A 16,177-nucleotide genomic window follows, 5' to 3' on the forward strand; every position below is an offset into this window, starting at 1 on the left:
CACCTTACACAGTCAGGTTTCCCAGCAGCAAGGTTCTAAGGTGACCATTTCATTTCCTATGGTTCTAAGGTGACCATTTCATACCATATCGTATCCTATGGTTCAAACGTGACCATATCATATTATATCCTGAGGTTCTAAGGTGACCATTTCATACCATATTATATCCTATGGTTCTAATGAGGCCATTTCATATCCTGAGGTTCTAAGGTTACCATATCATATCCTGATGTTCTAAAGCAGTGATCCCCAACCAGTGGTTCATGAGCAACATGTTGCTCCCAGTGGCCTCAAAGTCTGTGCCCATTTTTGAATTTCTGCCTTGGAGACAAGTGTTGATTGCATCCAGTTTAAAGCCAAACAGAGCCTTTTATAGGCTGCCAGAACACATAGGGGCTATAAATCGGGTGGAAAAATAGACCACACTGTCCTTTACGTGGTCACTATGACAGCTCAGTTGCTGGATGTATATAAAGTAGTCAGTATAACTGTTTATTATTCCATTGTTAGCTGGCTGTTAAGTTAAAATTTCACTTTTATTAACAAACGTAAAATAAAACTATCTATACAAATCTCACCCATTAAGTAAAAACCCACTGTGTCATGCATAATGTACTCTGAGATCCACTGTAGCCAATACCCCTATTATTCATCTGTTACTCAAGTACACAGTGATTGTGATGCCAGGACACAGTCTCCCCCTGTGTGGGCTGCATACAGTATATTAATTACATCTCCTTCCTACATGATTGCTGCTCATAACAGTTGGTTGACATTGCCCGTATATTAGACTCTATTCAGGCTGATGATGACACGTCCTATTCGGATTGCTGAACACACAAAGCATTGGGCGGGTATTTATTTATAATAGGGGTATTGGACAGGATTCTACAGGAGGTTCAGTTTGGCATTGTGTCTGGTTTTTATGCAACCAAAACTTGCCAGGAATTCAAAAATAAGCAGCTGCTTTGAGGCCATTGGGAGCAACAGCCAAGGGGTTGGTGAGCAACATGTTGCCCCGGAGCCACTGGTTGGGGATCACTGGTATATAATTAGCTGTTCCATACCAATATCATCACACTAATATACAATAATGCTACTAAATACAGCCTATATTTAATGAAGGGGGTTTTACTTACCCCCTTTCAGTTGCCCTTTATATTGGGACTCATTAAAAAAGTGGTGCAACATGGTTATCCTTCCCTGAAAGCAAATTACTCATCCTCAAGGTGCTGCCTGCAGGGTGGATACCCTGAAACTCCTTGTCACCCTAAAGCAACTGCTGCTCAGTTCCACTGTATGTTTTTCTTCTTGCAGCTAGTTCCCTTAGACCCTGCAATTAAGAAAGAAGCTCTTTAAGTGGTTGTTCATCTTAACTTTTAGCATCAGTGATCCCCAACCAGTGGCTCAGGGGCAACCCAGTGGCTCCCCAACCCCAGTGGCCCCTAAAGCAGATGCTTATTTTTGAATTCCTGGCTTAGGGGCAAGTTTTGGTTGAATAAAAACCAGGTGTACTGCCAAACAGAGCCTCATGTAGGCTGCCAGTCCACCAAAATAGCCAATCATAGCTCTTATTTGGCACCCCTATAACTTTTTCATGTTTGTGTTGCTTCCCATCTCTTTTTTTCCATTTGAATGTGGCTCACTGGTATAACAGGTTGGGGATCCCTGATGTAGAGAGATCTATATTCAGAGACAATTTGCAATTGGTCTTCATTTTTATTACAGGTGGGATCCCTTATCCAGAAACCAGTTATCCAGAAAGCTCCGAATTACAAAAAGCCTGTCTCTCAAAGACTCCATTTTAATTTTAAGATAATTATATCTTAGTTGGGATCAAGTACAGGTACTGTTTTATTATTACAGAGAAAAGAGAATCATTTAACCATGAAATAAACCCAATAGGGCTGTTCTGCCCCAATAAGGGGTAATTATATCTTAGTTGGGATCAAGTACAGGTACTGTTTTATTATTACAGAGAAAAGGGAATCATTTAAACATGAAATAAACCCAATAGGGCTGTTCTGCCCCAATAAGGGGTAATTATATCTTAGTTGGGATCAAGTACAGGTACTGTTTTATTATTACAGAGAAAAGGGAATCATTTAACCATGAAATAAACCCAATAGGGCTGTTCTGCCCCCAATAAGGGTTAATTATATTTTAGTTGGGATCAAGTACAGGTACTGTTTTATTATTACAGAGAAAAGGGAATCATTTAACCATGAAATAAACCCAATAGGGCTGTTCTGCCCCCAATAAGGGGTAATTATATTTTAGTTGGGATCAAGTACAGGTACTGTTTTATTATTACAGAAAAAAAGGAAACAAATTTTTAAAATTAGAATTATTTGCTTATAATGGAGTCTATGGGAGATGGCCTTCCCGTAATTTGGAACTTTCTGGATAATGGGTTTCTGGATAACAGATCCCATACCTATATAAGACCCAAGCCCAAAGAACCAAAAGTCACCAGGGTGACATATGGCTCCAAACTCTCTGCTCTTCCTACACCACTGCTTGTTGGATTTATGTCTATTCTCCACACTAGGACCTTCCCTTACCTGCAGAGCACTTATAGTTATACAATAAGACACAAAGACCTTCAGACAGACCCAGATATTTTAAACGCTGAGTGCTTTCTTTTATTGCCTCTCCAGTGTTTGTCCCCAGGCTTGTCTGCCTGGTAAGTGCTGAAGTTTCACCTTCTGCCATTACAAAAACAAAATAGAACAAAAAAAAAACAAAATATACAGATATAAAAACATTAACACAGTCCCTTTCAATACAAAACCTTTGCAGCAGAACCGCAACTTATTTACATTTGTTCAGTTTTCAGACCTTTCGGCGGACAAGTCGGCAGACTCGTTTGTCATTACGTTCCTACACTTACATAGATCTATGTAGCTAAGTGTCCCTGTACACACAGAGGCGGACCCTGTTTATACGTGTGCAGAAATGTGTGTATGTGTCATTTATAGCGATAGGGACAGGAAGTCTCTGGCAGTTTTAGCATCCCGCTGCCACCCTGGCTGAAGGGGAACCACTGTAACCCAATGGCTCAATGGGCACCTTTAGACTAGAGCATCCCTGTGATGTAAGGTGCTTATTGTTGCATTTTGGCACTGCAGAATTCTTTAAGATATGGCCCATTTTAAAGGTACACTAATGCAATATGACTCCTCTATGAGGATCAGGTATCTTGGCAGAACTTGGCACGTGCAGATTTTATTGGCACTCCTCTTTTTATCGATTTCTATCCTGCAGTTATAGGCAAAACCCTCCAGCAAATTACATATGCTACCGATCGACATTTATTACTAAAAAGCTAATATGGGAATAAGTTCTCCTGTAGAAGTACGGAGCAAACACGGTTGGCTTTACAGTTTCCTGAGGGCAGTCTACATTAGACAAGGTAGCCCGTGGGCTGGGCTACATGGTGTAATAAATTGGCTACAGGTATAGCCTAGTCTGAATGGTAGGAGTTAAGAGTCCAAGCACTGTCCATTCTGCACATAGGCCAAGTCAGTCAATGATAGGAGCTCTCAGTGCAAGGGTTACCAGCTTATAAACGTAGAGGACATTTATTAGCAGCAGGGCTGCCTAGGGATCAGTGCAGTATACATACAATGCATTTGCAGTCAGTTCAGCCCTGGTATCTGCATTTTTTAATTTCAGCTAACAGTCCCCCAACATTGGATAACCTGGTAGCCCTAATCGGAGCCCTTTTTAGGTTTCGCATTAGTGTATTTTCCTTGCACATATACAGATTCACACACAGCCATTGTACAACACTGGTGTGTAGGTTTGGCACTTTATAAATAACAAGTTTGAACGATAGTAACGTTGCTTTCTATGTGAAATCTACTCACCGTACTTTTAACTGGAACCACAGATCCATAAAAAAAAAAAAACCAAAACAAAACAAGCCTCTGGGTATAAATGTAGATACACGCGTACGTGTACATTAGGGATTTGCTTTGAATAGTGCTAATAATGTGTTTTCTGCTTTATACTGCAGCAGTTTCTCTCTCTGTATATATTTATATATATATATTTATAAATTGTATATGTATGTTTTGTAGTCTATGACCCGTTGGAAGAGGAGAGTATATATCTCATTATTGCCCTACCTTAGACTTCCTGATTAAGAAAATAGTACAGACCAGGCTGTACATCTCATATACTTACAAAAAAATACCCCAAAGCACTTATTCATTTAGCTTTACCTTCTCTCTTACCCCTTAAGTACCAGATGTTATTTTTTTCCAAAATACAGACATCTGACCCGTTTCTTCTGCTGCTGCCAAGCTAACTCCCATGATGCTCAGCCTAGTGTCAGAAGTCTAATCTCATGTTTCTATAGTGCAAGAATAGTCTACCTGTAAATCTCCAGCACTCGCTGAACTGCAAAACCCAACCAAACATTGGCAGTACCAGCTGGTACAGTTTCCAGTGTACTGTAGCACCCAACCAGCTGGGGCAGAGGATCCTGGGAGATGTAAGACCAGCATATAATTGAGAACTCAAGGCCGGCCTGTTATATATATACATATACATACACACTACCCAAAAAGGCCCACTTAAATGCTATATAAATAACTAAGCTGTACCTCTTCAAATGCTGCTGAAAAATGTAGAACATATTTTTAGTGTACCCTTTCATTTGACAAGGGTGATGTCCAAGGGCTTTTCCCCTTGGGCTTGAAGAGTGTGCAGTTTTACCCCGAACTGACCGTCCAATGAAGAAACAGAGGAAGTACTACTTCGACTTCCAATATGGTAGGTGCAAACACTAAGGCACCCATAAAACACAGAACAGGTTGAGGAAACCATTTTGTAAGCCCAAACTGTGGACTGTTGGGCAGAACTTGTTAGAACAGAATATTTTGCAGTTTTTACTTCACCTTTTTAGGTGGCAACATTAGTTTTCCAGAAGTAGACGCAAAGGTCAGGCAGTCAGGAGATGGTGAGGGGCTTTCATGTCCTCAGTAAAAAAACGCAGGGCACACATAGGATCCGGTTATGATCTGCTTACTGTACAACCCTGCACACACAGCATCAGGACAGCACAGGTTCATCTATGGTCTGTCCTGAATGCAGAACAGTGTTTCCTTCACACTGCTCTTCTCTGAGGCTTTGCACTATCTGCCCACTGCCTTCATTCCTGTCACTGCGTATTGGGCTCCAGTTTGCAGGACAACTCAAACAGCAGGTTCTGGTTGTCGATAACTTGGAACTGGCGCACGTAGGCTTTATTTTGCAGATGAGTCGGGGAGACATCGGTATCCAGCCCTGCAGAAAGGGAGGAATAGAGAAGACAGATAGGTTAGGTGTATATAGTAGCACACTGCTGCCAGCCTCTTAAGGTTAGAGGCTGCCAAGCAAGCAGATCTTCTCCCGATATGGCCACCTTCGGGTGTGCAATATTGGGCTAATCTGAATTAGAACTGTGGGTATAGGCGCCGTCAGTTAAGGGACTGCATCAACAAGCCGATGCGGTCTCCAATCCAATGGAAAAATCAAACCTGCTCCCTCAAGATCTGCTTAATGTCAGTCGGGCAGCTCAGTCATTCTTGCCCATATACGGGCAGATAAGCTGCCGAACTGGTCTAAAATGTGCCTGTGTATGGCCACCTTTAGGGCTCTGGCACACGGGGGAGATTAGTCGCCTGCGATAAAACTCCCTGTTCGCGGGCGACTAATCTCCCCGAGTTGCCTACCCCTGCCATCCCACCGGCGAACATGTAAGTCGCCGGCGGGATGGCAGACGCGGCGGCGCGATTTCGCGCAAATCGCCGAAAAAGACTCGCGAGTCTTTTTCGGCGATTCCCTGAAATTGCCCCGCCGCGTCTGCCATCCCGCCGGCGACTTACATGTTCGCCGGTGGGATGGCAGGGGTAGGCAACTCGGGGAGATTAGTCGCCCGCGAACAGGGAGTTTTATCGCGGGCGACTAATCTCCCCCGTGTGCCAGAGCCCTTAGGGTGAAGACACACAGAGCTACTAGTAGCAGCTACTTGTCAAGGCTACTAAATAGACAATGCTGATCATTTACGGATAATTGTCTCTACTTGTGTTTTAGCAGAGGCAATTTTCAGTATTGTCTATGGCAGGGGATTTTCTGGGGTTTAGTAGCTGTGACAAGTAGCTGCTACTAAGTAGCTCTCTATGTCTTCGCCCTTAATGCAGGTATATTGAAGGATACCGGTATTAAACAACACTGCTGTCAGTAAGAGATCTCCACTGATGCACAAGCAACAACACTCTCCGTGAGCATCAGTGATCATTATTCCTTTATTTGCCACAAACATAGAATCTACGGCTCCTGCATTAAAATTCCATATTGGCGACACTGTAGATTTTATGGTACCAGTCATACATTTGATCTATGCCATGGATTTTGTCTACATGGCAGTGAGCAGCATAGGTCGCGTGAGTTGACTGCAGCACTCAAAGACTTAAAGTCGATCGATAAATATTAGTCCCTATGATATCCAGTAATTGCCACACTAAACCGTACAGCAAAGCTTTTTTATTTAGTCCTGTAGGGCCCACAGGGCACATTTTAATCCAAGCGCTTAATGTAGATGTAGATAAAGCTGATAGTGGATTGTGCCATTTAACAGTATCACTATCAGTATCGGGTATCAGTGACTAGAGAGAGAGAGAGAGAATCAGCTTTCACAATCAATTCCAAGGATCATCTCAGGCCTGAAAACAAAGACTGCACATCTTTCAAGCTTAGACTTACATGGATACAATTCTCCCATATTATTCCTTTTGTGTTGTAAAATTAGCGGGGTTTTTCTCTTCCTCTGTTATTTCATATAAGGGTTTTGTTATGAATAAATTTGTCAATTGCACTTACGTAGCTGGTTACTCCGGTATTTTCGCACAGTCCTCACTTTTTCAGCAATGGCGTGCTGCAAGGAGACACAATAATGAAAATATTAGTACCAGAAGTCGCTCCCCTGTATATAAGGATTGAAATTATTCTTGTGCCACAGAATTGTCGACTGAGCAACGTTGTATTTCATACAGTAGGACAAATACATTTGTGCCACAGCTTACCATTTTTTCTACATTCACAAGGCCGTCAATGAAGGTTTTGCTGCCCTCGTGTAAAAAAGTGAGATCTAGTGGGGGAGGAAACAAATAGAAAAATAAATAAAAGAATCTGTAAGAATTTGAGTGCTGCTTATGACAGTGTATAATTGCTCCCCCCTCAGTGTACTGCTCTGTGATTACCCCAGTGTACAATTCCGTTCCTATCTCCATGTATAACCAGCCTTTAATATTTTAATGTCATAGCACTGCCAGTGTTCTGTTCCACACCAACTCAGCTAATATGGTCACCCCAGTGTATAGGTGGGTAAGCTCGTTTCTCCCAGTGGGAGTCAGAGGAAAGGGTGCTTAAGAATGAAATAAAGATATAAATAAGCACCACTGGGTTCCGTAATAACTTCTTTTGCTCACCTTTCAGAATAAGGGGTATAAATGGAATTACAGGAGGGCGCATACGAGACACCATCTCACGGTAGGATTTGTGGTTCCGGCACGGATCCTAAAGTAAATGAGAATTTTAACTTATGAGACAGACCCAATACTGGAAATGACATCCCAAAAGCACTCAGTGTAAGGTTAGGTGATACCTTTTATTGGCTGATTAAGTATAAATCTCAAGCTTTCGGAGCACCCAGGCCCCTTCGTCAGGCAAATGCCTAACGAAGGGGCCTGGGTGCTCCGAAAGCTTACAATTTTTACTTAGTCAGTTAGCCCATAAAGGGTATTACCTAACCTAACATTTTCTGCATGTTTTCAATGGCTAACACGGTACAATACCTTAAAACCATGGAAACAAGAGCACTCAAACAGACTTTGGATATAGCAACCCTCATAACAACCTTATATCACTTGCACCACACACTTACGCATGTACTTAACAACTTCCCCTCACACCCCAACCTCAGGCCAGTATTAAATCCCTACTTATTATAAAACATTCTGTTCCACCTTACTTTGCATGCCTTACACCAAAGATTTAAAGGAGCCACACACAATATCATGCAGACAGGGGCTTAGCCCTTTAATTATGGCCATCAGAGTGTTGGGGGGGGGGGGAAGGAATGCTGATACACTGGTGGTCATAGTAATTAGATGAAACTCCCTACCTGCATAATGTTGTATGTGTTCCTTTTAATCTTTGGTATATACAGTGTGACCCACTGCCCACGGAGTCTGAACCACCACTGCAGGAACAGGAATTGTGTGGAGGTGCAGCTGAGCATTTACTTGCCCCAGTCATCTTTATGACTTCACTTCTAAAGGTGGCAATACACCATAAGATTCACTTATTTGCAACCTATCGGATTGTTTGGTCCGAGGGCCAAATTTTAGGCCAGATATTGGTCAGATGGGCCCATTGGGGGTCCCCATACATGGGCAGATAAGCTGCCAAATCGGTCTGAAGGACCTGAATTGCCAGTTTAAATCTGCCCGTGTATAGCCATCTTAATAAAACTGCCCTAACACAGCTGCCTTGCATGGAAAACCCGCTGACACTCCTCCAGCACACACAACCTTTTCCCCTTCTTACCGTCAAATTCTCAAACTTTCGGAACAAGTTCTTACATTTTCCTGGCAATTTCTAGGGGTGAAAGAAGAAACCGCAATCAGATATTTTGCAGTGGATAATGTCAAAATATTTATATGCCTTTGCAATATCAGTGTAAGAACACAAAAGAGAAACATGCATGGCAGGGAAAACCAATTAGGAAAATCAGTGACTATAAAACACAGGCGATATATTGAAAGAAAGGAAGAAATTAATCTACAGAGTGAAATGAGGCCACGAGCAGATGTGCGTGGACATAACGGCACCACAGTGTGTGCATGGATTAGAACTAAACAGAGATTTACTCCAAGCCCAGTGCATATCAAGTGAAATACTGTTTCCTGGAGAATAGACATGGTGTTACCAAGGTGATCCGAGAGTGCAGCAGGGATTGTGGGTGCAATTGTCTCATATACAATATTTAGCAGACCGGGGGCTTGCTGCATGCTGCAGGGTGAATTATTTTCACACACAAACTGAAATAATATCTGCCCTTTGCTTATTACCTGACAGCGAGCATTTCTTGCCCTGTCTATAGTACCCTAGAAGGCAACAAAGCAAACATATTGCGGCTAATTACACAAGCATAAAGGCAAGCCAGTTGTGCAGATTCCTGCTTTTATATAGGCACTTACTTCCCATGTCACCCGAAGGCGGCTCACAGCTCCATTATCCAAGCCCATCACGATTGCAAAGAATGACAGCAGGTCCTGGTTTTGTTTACAGCTAGAAATGAGAAAAATGAATGGTGAAGCAGTGTGTTAGAAAGGGGAGAAATGTGGACACTGTGGGAGAAGCGTCGGCCTCAGACACATCACAGAACACAGCAAGTAGATTAGGTGTAAAGCCGGCCATACACATAACGATAAAAGCGTAGGAAACCTAGTTTGGTATGATTTTCGGACCATGTGTGGGCTCCAAATTATCGTCCTAATAATTTTCACACCATGGTCATTTAGGCGATTGGACAGGTTACAAAATTTGGGTTGGATAAGGATAAAATCTGCGCATGTATCTGTGTATCTGCCAAAATAGTTGGGGAACCTACAATGGGAGTCACTTTTGTACGATTGGTGCTGACAACTATTTCATGTTCAGAACATCCTTCCATTTCTTATTGTTAGGGCTTTTTCCTACAATTTCAGTCTGATGTTAGTTTTAGATTGTTGCATTTAAACGTACGACTGATATATACCGAGCGTTCGTCGGAAGAAGACTAAAATCTGAATGTGTATGGCCAGCTTAAGACTCAGTCGGCAGTAGAAACAACTGAGAATGCTGTCTGCTGCCTCCTTTGCTAAATTTTAAAAAGAAATGTGAGTACTGTAATGTAATTCTATGAGATGTTGGTGCATTACAAAGAACCAGTAACGGCAGCAATAGGATACAAGCCAGGAAGGAAAGGTACAGTGCAGTGCGGCAGATATGCCCAGAGCTCTGTATACTAACATAGCAGCTGTCTTGATGAATTTCTTGAGAAGTTGTGTGCGGCGTGCTGGCCCCTCGCAGAGCAGAGTCTGAGTACTGACCCAGTGCTGCACCTCACTGCACCTCTGCAACAAAAGTTCCAGATTCGCCGTCTCCCTGCGTCCTCGCTCCACGTGGAACACATAGTCTATAAATTCCAGCTGTAGAGATGTAGGGGAAAGTCACAGTTACAAACAGTATCCAGTGAATAACATTGCGTGAGTGGCAAACAGGCGGACAAACATTGTGCCAAAGCCAGTGGAATATATAATTGAAAGATGTGTAATACCAATAAACAAATAGCAGTTTGTGAAGGGTTGGGGGTCAGACAACCCATTTTACCTTGGTCAAGATATTATAACTGATAGCTTTGTTATACGTCCCCATGCAAAAATACTGGGAGAGTAATATTTATATCAGTATCACCAACTGTGGTGCTTCAGCTGCCGGGGGTGCCCAGGGGCTGTACTGCTACAGTTTGGACCATCCTGCTATCTATGTGTCCCAAACAACCTTAATTGAATGAAAATAAAAGAATATATAGGTGTAATTCACACATTATTCATGTACAAAAAAGGAGATTTTGTGTTACTCACCGTTAAATCTCTTTCTCCTCAATGGCTTGGGGGACACAGGGACAATGGGTATAGCTCCACCTGCAGGAGGCAGGACACTAGGAAGGTAATGAAAAAAAAAAAAGAATACTCCTCCCTCTCCAGCTATACCCCACAGCGCAGCCAACTGTAGCTTCAGTTTTGTCTAACAAAGAGGTAACCAGAGTAACCATTATAACCGTTAAAACCAATATAACAATGAAACATAACATGGCAGACGGCGCAAAGAGGATTCCGCTTCCGGGGAGGGAAGCCCTGTGTCCCCCAAGCCATTGAGGAGAAAGAGATTTAACGGTGAGTAACACAAAATCTCCTTTTCTCTCACAATAGCTTGGGGGACACAGGGACAATGGGGACATACCAAAGCAGTCCCCTAATCATAGTGAGCGGTGGGCAGGAAGCGGAGTCGGAGTTAGACTGCCGCTGCTTGCAGCACCTTGCGTCCAAAGCGTGCGTCAGATGCAGAAAAGGCGTCAAATTTGTAGAACTTCACAAAGGAGTGTATGGAGGTCCACGTGGCAGCCTTGCACAGCTGCTCAGCTGAGGCCTGGTTTCTGAACGCCCAAGAGGTACTGACAGATCTGGTGGAATGGGCCTTGATCAATTGGGGGGCCTGTTTCCCTTTGGCTATGTATGCTCTCCGAATAGTTTCTCTGAGCCACCGAGAGACAGTGGACTTAGAGGCAGGTTGCCCAAGACGGGTGCCCGTGGGAACGACCAGGAGGGCATCAGACTTGCGGATTTCCTCCGTACGGTGGACGTAGTATTTGAGAGCACGTACTGCATCTAATGAATGGAGAGCGACTTCCTTCGGCGATTTAGGATTGGGGCAGAAGGAGGGGATGGTCAGTTCCTGGTTGATGTGAAACTTGGTCACCACCTTGGGAAGGAAGGACGGTACGGTACGCAGTACCGCCCTGTCCAAGTGGAAGATGAGAAAGGGAGACTTGCAGGAGAGCGCGCTCAGCTCGGACACGCGTCGGGCTGATGAAATAGCCAGCAGGAAGACCACCTTGCGAGTGAGCCAGATAATGGGAATGGAGGCGAGGGGCTCAAAGGGGGGCTCCTGTAGGGCCTTCAGGACTAGATTAAGGTCCCAGGGGGCGCAAGGGTATCGAAAGGGAGGTCTGATGTGCGTGACGCCCTGCATGAATGTTCTGATGTCCGGCAGGAGGGCAAGGCGCTCCTGGAAGAGAACCGAAAGAGCCGATATTTGGGCCTTGAGTGAGCCCAGGGCTAGGCCCTTGTCAAGGCCAGCCTGAAGGAAATTCAAGACGGTAGGTACTGATAAGGTCTGGAAGGAGATGTGTTCCTGGGAACACCAGTCCCGGTAGATTCTCCAGACCCTGTGGTAGGCCTGAGAGGATACAGGTTTACGTGCCGCTAGGAGTGTTTTGATCACGGGTTCTGAAAACCCTTTTCTCCGAAGGATCAGGGATTCAGTAGCCACGCCGTCAAATGCAGAGACCTTGGGTTTGGATGGTGGAAGGGACCTTGGGAAAGGATGTCCGGATCCAGAGGCAGATGCCACGGTTCTTCTTGAGACAGAGACAGGAGGTCTGAGAACCAGGTCCGGCGCGGCCAGTAGGGGGCGACGAGGATGGTCCTCACCTTTTCCCGTTTGATCTTTTTGATGACTCGAGGGAGCATCGGCAATGGGGGAAAGATGTATGCCAGGTGGAAGGACCATGGAGTCGTCATGGCGTCCGTTGCTTCGGCCCGAGGGTCCCTCGATCGTGCCAGGTATCGAGGTAGCTTGTGGTTTGATCGAGAGGCCATCAGGTCCACCTCTGGTGTACCCCACCTTTGCGTGAGAGCCTGGAAGACGCTGGTCTTGAGAGACCACTCCCCGGGGTCCATGGTCTGCCGGCTGAGATAGTCGGCCTCCCAGTTGTCTACCCCGGGAATGTAAATGGCCGAGAGGAGAGTGTGATGGAGTTCTGCCCACCTGAAGATGTGACAGGTCTCTGTGAAAGCTTGGTGGCTCCTTGTCCCACCCTGGTGGTTGATATAGGCCACTGCGGTGGCATTGTCCGTTTGGATGCGGATCGACTGGCCTTTGAGGAGAGTCTGCCAATGGACCAGCGCAAGGCGGATGGCCCGAAGTTCGAGAATATTGATGGGGAGCAGAGATTCCGAATGGGACCAGGAGCCCTGGGCTATCCGTCCCTCCAAGACTGCTCCCCAGCCGGATAGGCTGGCATCGGTCGTGAGAATGCGCCAGGTGGGCTCTGCAAGGGAGCGGCCGCGTGTGAGGTTGGTGATGTTGAGCCACCACCGCAAGGACGCCTTGGTCTTTGTGGAAAGCAGGGCCTGTTGAGAGAGGCTCCTGTTCCTGTGCCATACCGAGAGAATGTTCCACTGTAGGGGTCGGAGGTGGAATTGAGCAAACGGCACGGCCTCGATAGAGGACACCATCGATCCGAGTACCTTCATGCAGAACCGGAGGGATGGCCGAGGTAAGGAAAGAAGCAGCCGGACCAGGGCCTGGATGCGAAGCACTTTCTCTTGTGGGAGGAAGAGTCTCTGAGCTCTGGTATCGAATGTCAGTCCTAGGAAGGTCATCACCTGGTTCGGATGGAGCGAAGATTTGGCAAGATTTATCTTCCAGCCGAAGTCCTGTAGGATGTTCATGGACAGGCGAAGGTGCTCCTCCGCTGTCTGGAAGGATGGAGCTTTTATCAGCAGGTCGTCCAAGTATGGGGTGATAGAGATCCCCTTGGACCTGATGACTGCTGCAGTAACCGCCATGATCTTCGTGAAGACGCGTGGGGCTGAAGAGAGGCCGAACGGCAGTGCCGTGAACTGGAAGTGGAGATTGCGGTAGGCAAAGCGCAAGTATCTCTGATGGCGAGGGGAGATGGGGACGTGAAGATAAGCATCTTTTACGTCCAGTGCGGTGAGGAATTCCTGTGGACCCATGGCCGCAATGACTGAACGCAGAGATTCCATCTTGAATTTGGTGTAGCGGATAAATTTGTTTATACCCTTGAGATCGAGAATCGGTCGGAAGGACCCGTCCTTTTTGGGGACGAGGAACAGATTGGAGTAATATCCCTGAAACCTCTCGGTCTGAGGTACTGGGGAAATTACTGCGGCAGCCTGCAGATCTTGGATAGCCCTCTGAAATGCCTGGAGAAGGTGAGGGTCCCCGGGAGTTCTGGACATGAAAAAGCGGTGAGGGGGGGGGGCTATGAACTCGAGGTGGTAGCCTCGCGTTATAACCTCGCAGACCCAGGAGTCTTGGGCGTGGGTCTGCCAATGAGCACGGAAGAGCTGTAATCTTCCTCCTACTGGTGCCTGCGGCAAGGAGGCGGACGGACAGTCATGCAGAAGTGGACTTGTCCGTCTGTTTGTGTGTGGGTTTGCGGGGCTGCCAGGCGGAACGGGGTTTGTTGTTGAATTTGCCGCGAAAGGATGAGGGTTGAGAGGAATCGGATGGCTTGGAGGATCTGTATCCGGAGCCACGAAAAAATCTCCCCCTGCGAAAGGAAGGCCGGGACTTGTTTTGTGGGAGGAAGGTACTCTTCCCACCTGTGGCCTGGCTGATGATCTTGTCCAGTTCTGGACCGAAGAGTAACTTACCCTTAAAGGGGAGGGAAGTTAGGGATTTTTTGGAAGAAAGGTCCGCAGACCAAAGTTTAAGCCAAAGTGATCTGCGAGCGGCCACTGTGAGGGCCGAGGCCCTACAGGTTAATTGGGCAGCATCAAGGGTTGCTTCGCAGATGAAGGAATTAGCCTCTTTGATCTGGGACACCATGGGGGCCAGTTCCTGTCTGGGAACTCCCGAGAGGATGCTGTCCAGGAGAGTTTGGGACCAGGACTGGATTGCCCTGCTAACCCAAGCGGCGGCGAAGGTAGGGCGCAAGGCTGTACCAGAAGCCGAGAAGGCGGAGCGCAAGAACCCCTCCAATTTTTTGTCCATCGCGTCCTTAAAGGAGGACGCATCAGGGACCGGGAGGGCCGTGTTTTTGGAGAGGCGCGACACCGGAGCATCGACGACCGGGGGTGAAGACCAGGTGTCCATGGTTTCCTGCGGAAAGGGGTAGAGGCGTTGGAAGCGTTTGTTGGACTGGGATCGTCTCTCGGGGTTATCCCATTCGGATTGCACAATATTATCTAATTGTGCGTGTGAGGGAAAGCATACGGATTGTTTCTTGTGCCTCTTGAAGAGGAGCTTGGAGGCATCAGCGGGATTAGAAGAGTCCCCTAGATTGAGAGTTTCTATGACTGAGGCAATAAGGGCCTCAATTTCCTCAGAAGATGATTTAGGTAGGTCTTCGCCTAACATATCTGAATCTGCAGAGAGCTCGCCCTCACTTAGAGAAGCATCTGGTTGAACGGGAGAATCTGCCGTGAAAGGAGTGTCGCTCTCCTCATCGGATGAAGGAGGTGCATGACGCTTGTGAGAAGAGGATTTAGGAGCGTCTAGCTTAGCCAATAACTTGTTAAGGGAATCTGCGAGTCTGGGAATGCCGCTAGAAAGTTGGAGGGCCCAGTCAGGAGCAAGCTGAATAGAGGCAGGGGGCCCTGGTGGAGTCTGGTCTGGTGGCTGAGAAGCACCAGAACCTGAGGGCTCAGCAGAGTCTAAGGCCTTGGGCTGAGAAGCTGCTGGGGCAGGCTCAGAAGGCCTGCATAACTCACAAATGGGTTCCTTGTGCCCAGTGGGCAAGCGCTTTTTGCATTTGGCACAGGCCAGGAATTTAATATTGGCCGAAGAGGATGAGCCCCGGGGGAATAGCTGCTGTTTGCTGCCCTCCGCCATATTTGCCCCCAATAGTGCCCCCAAGGGAGTGAGGGGACTGCGCTGCAGGGTTGAGCCAAGGGAGAAAAGAAAAAATCAGCCTACCTACAGGTAGAGCAATACCCGCTGGCTTGGTCCCTGCAGAATCGCCGCACTTGCAAGGCGAGTTCTCCCCAGAAGCTGCGCCACAGAGCACAGAATGGCGCGAAGAGCGAAGGCGCTGATGGGCGGGCGGAATGACGGAGGGCGCGAAACTGAGGAGCAGGAAGTATGGGCCAATGGGAGCGCAGGGTTTGTGCGCGCCCATTTTAAAATGCGGAAGTGGGGCCCCGGCGCTTCGGGATACTGTACCCGGTTGGCCGGTTGAGGGAGAGACTGGGAGTCCCGCCAGCGCCGCTCCGGAGAAGCAGGAGGGGAAGCGCTTACTTACCAATGCAGCCCTGATCAGGGCTGAGCGCTCCCTTGGCTAGCCGTCTATCCCTGAACGAGGGTAGGAATGCTGCTAGGTGGCCCGCGCCGCAGCGACTTATTGGCCCCAAGGGGAATCCAGCGGTGGGGGGGGTCTAAAAGGGAACCTACTTCTTAAGGCCCTAGAGCAGCCCCCAGGTGTCCAGGCTAATCCTGGAGTTTTTAACCTAGGTGCAGGCAGTCTAAGCCTGAAGACGCTGGTCTTGTCCTACCTCCTAACACTAGGAGAAAAAACTGAAGCTACAGTTGGCTGCGCTGTGGGGTATAG

At 46.8% G+C, this 16,177-nt stretch overlaps 1 protein-coding gene across 5 annotated transcripts in view; it reads right to left on the reverse strand.

Annotated features, from left to right (window-relative positions):
* Nucleotides 1-1,097: 1,097 nt before the first annotated feature.
* The window catches only part of rapgefl1 (Rap guanine nucleotide exchange factor like 1), a 51,187-nt gene continuing 36,107 nt past the window's right edge, over nucleotides 1,098-16,177 (reverse strand). For 2 of the 5 annotated variants that reach the window (XM_012971530.3, XM_031893985.1), the window contains 8 exons: nucleotides 10,066-10,244; nucleotides 9,252-9,342; nucleotides 9,123-9,158; nucleotides 8,599-8,649; nucleotides 7,479-7,566; nucleotides 7,074-7,138; nucleotides 6,871-6,925; nucleotides 2,621-5,295 (listed from right to left, as the gene is read on the reverse strand). In XM_012971530.3, coding sequence (XP_012826984.1) covers nucleotides 5,171-5,295; nucleotides 6,871-6,925; nucleotides 7,074-7,138; nucleotides 7,479-7,566; nucleotides 8,599-8,649; nucleotides 9,123-9,158; nucleotides 9,252-9,342; nucleotides 10,066-10,244 — 690 coding nt within the window. In that variant the 3' untranslated portion in view covers nucleotides 2,621-5,170. 5 annotated transcript variants of the gene reach the window in all.

The sequence above is a fragment of the Xenopus tropicalis genome, chromosome 10 (assembly GCF_000004195.4).
Source record: "Xenopus tropicalis strain Nigerian chromosome 10, UCB_Xtro_10.0, whole genome shotgun sequence".
Taxonomy (NCBI): Eukaryota; Metazoa; Chordata; class Amphibia; order Anura; family Pipidae; genus Xenopus; species Xenopus tropicalis.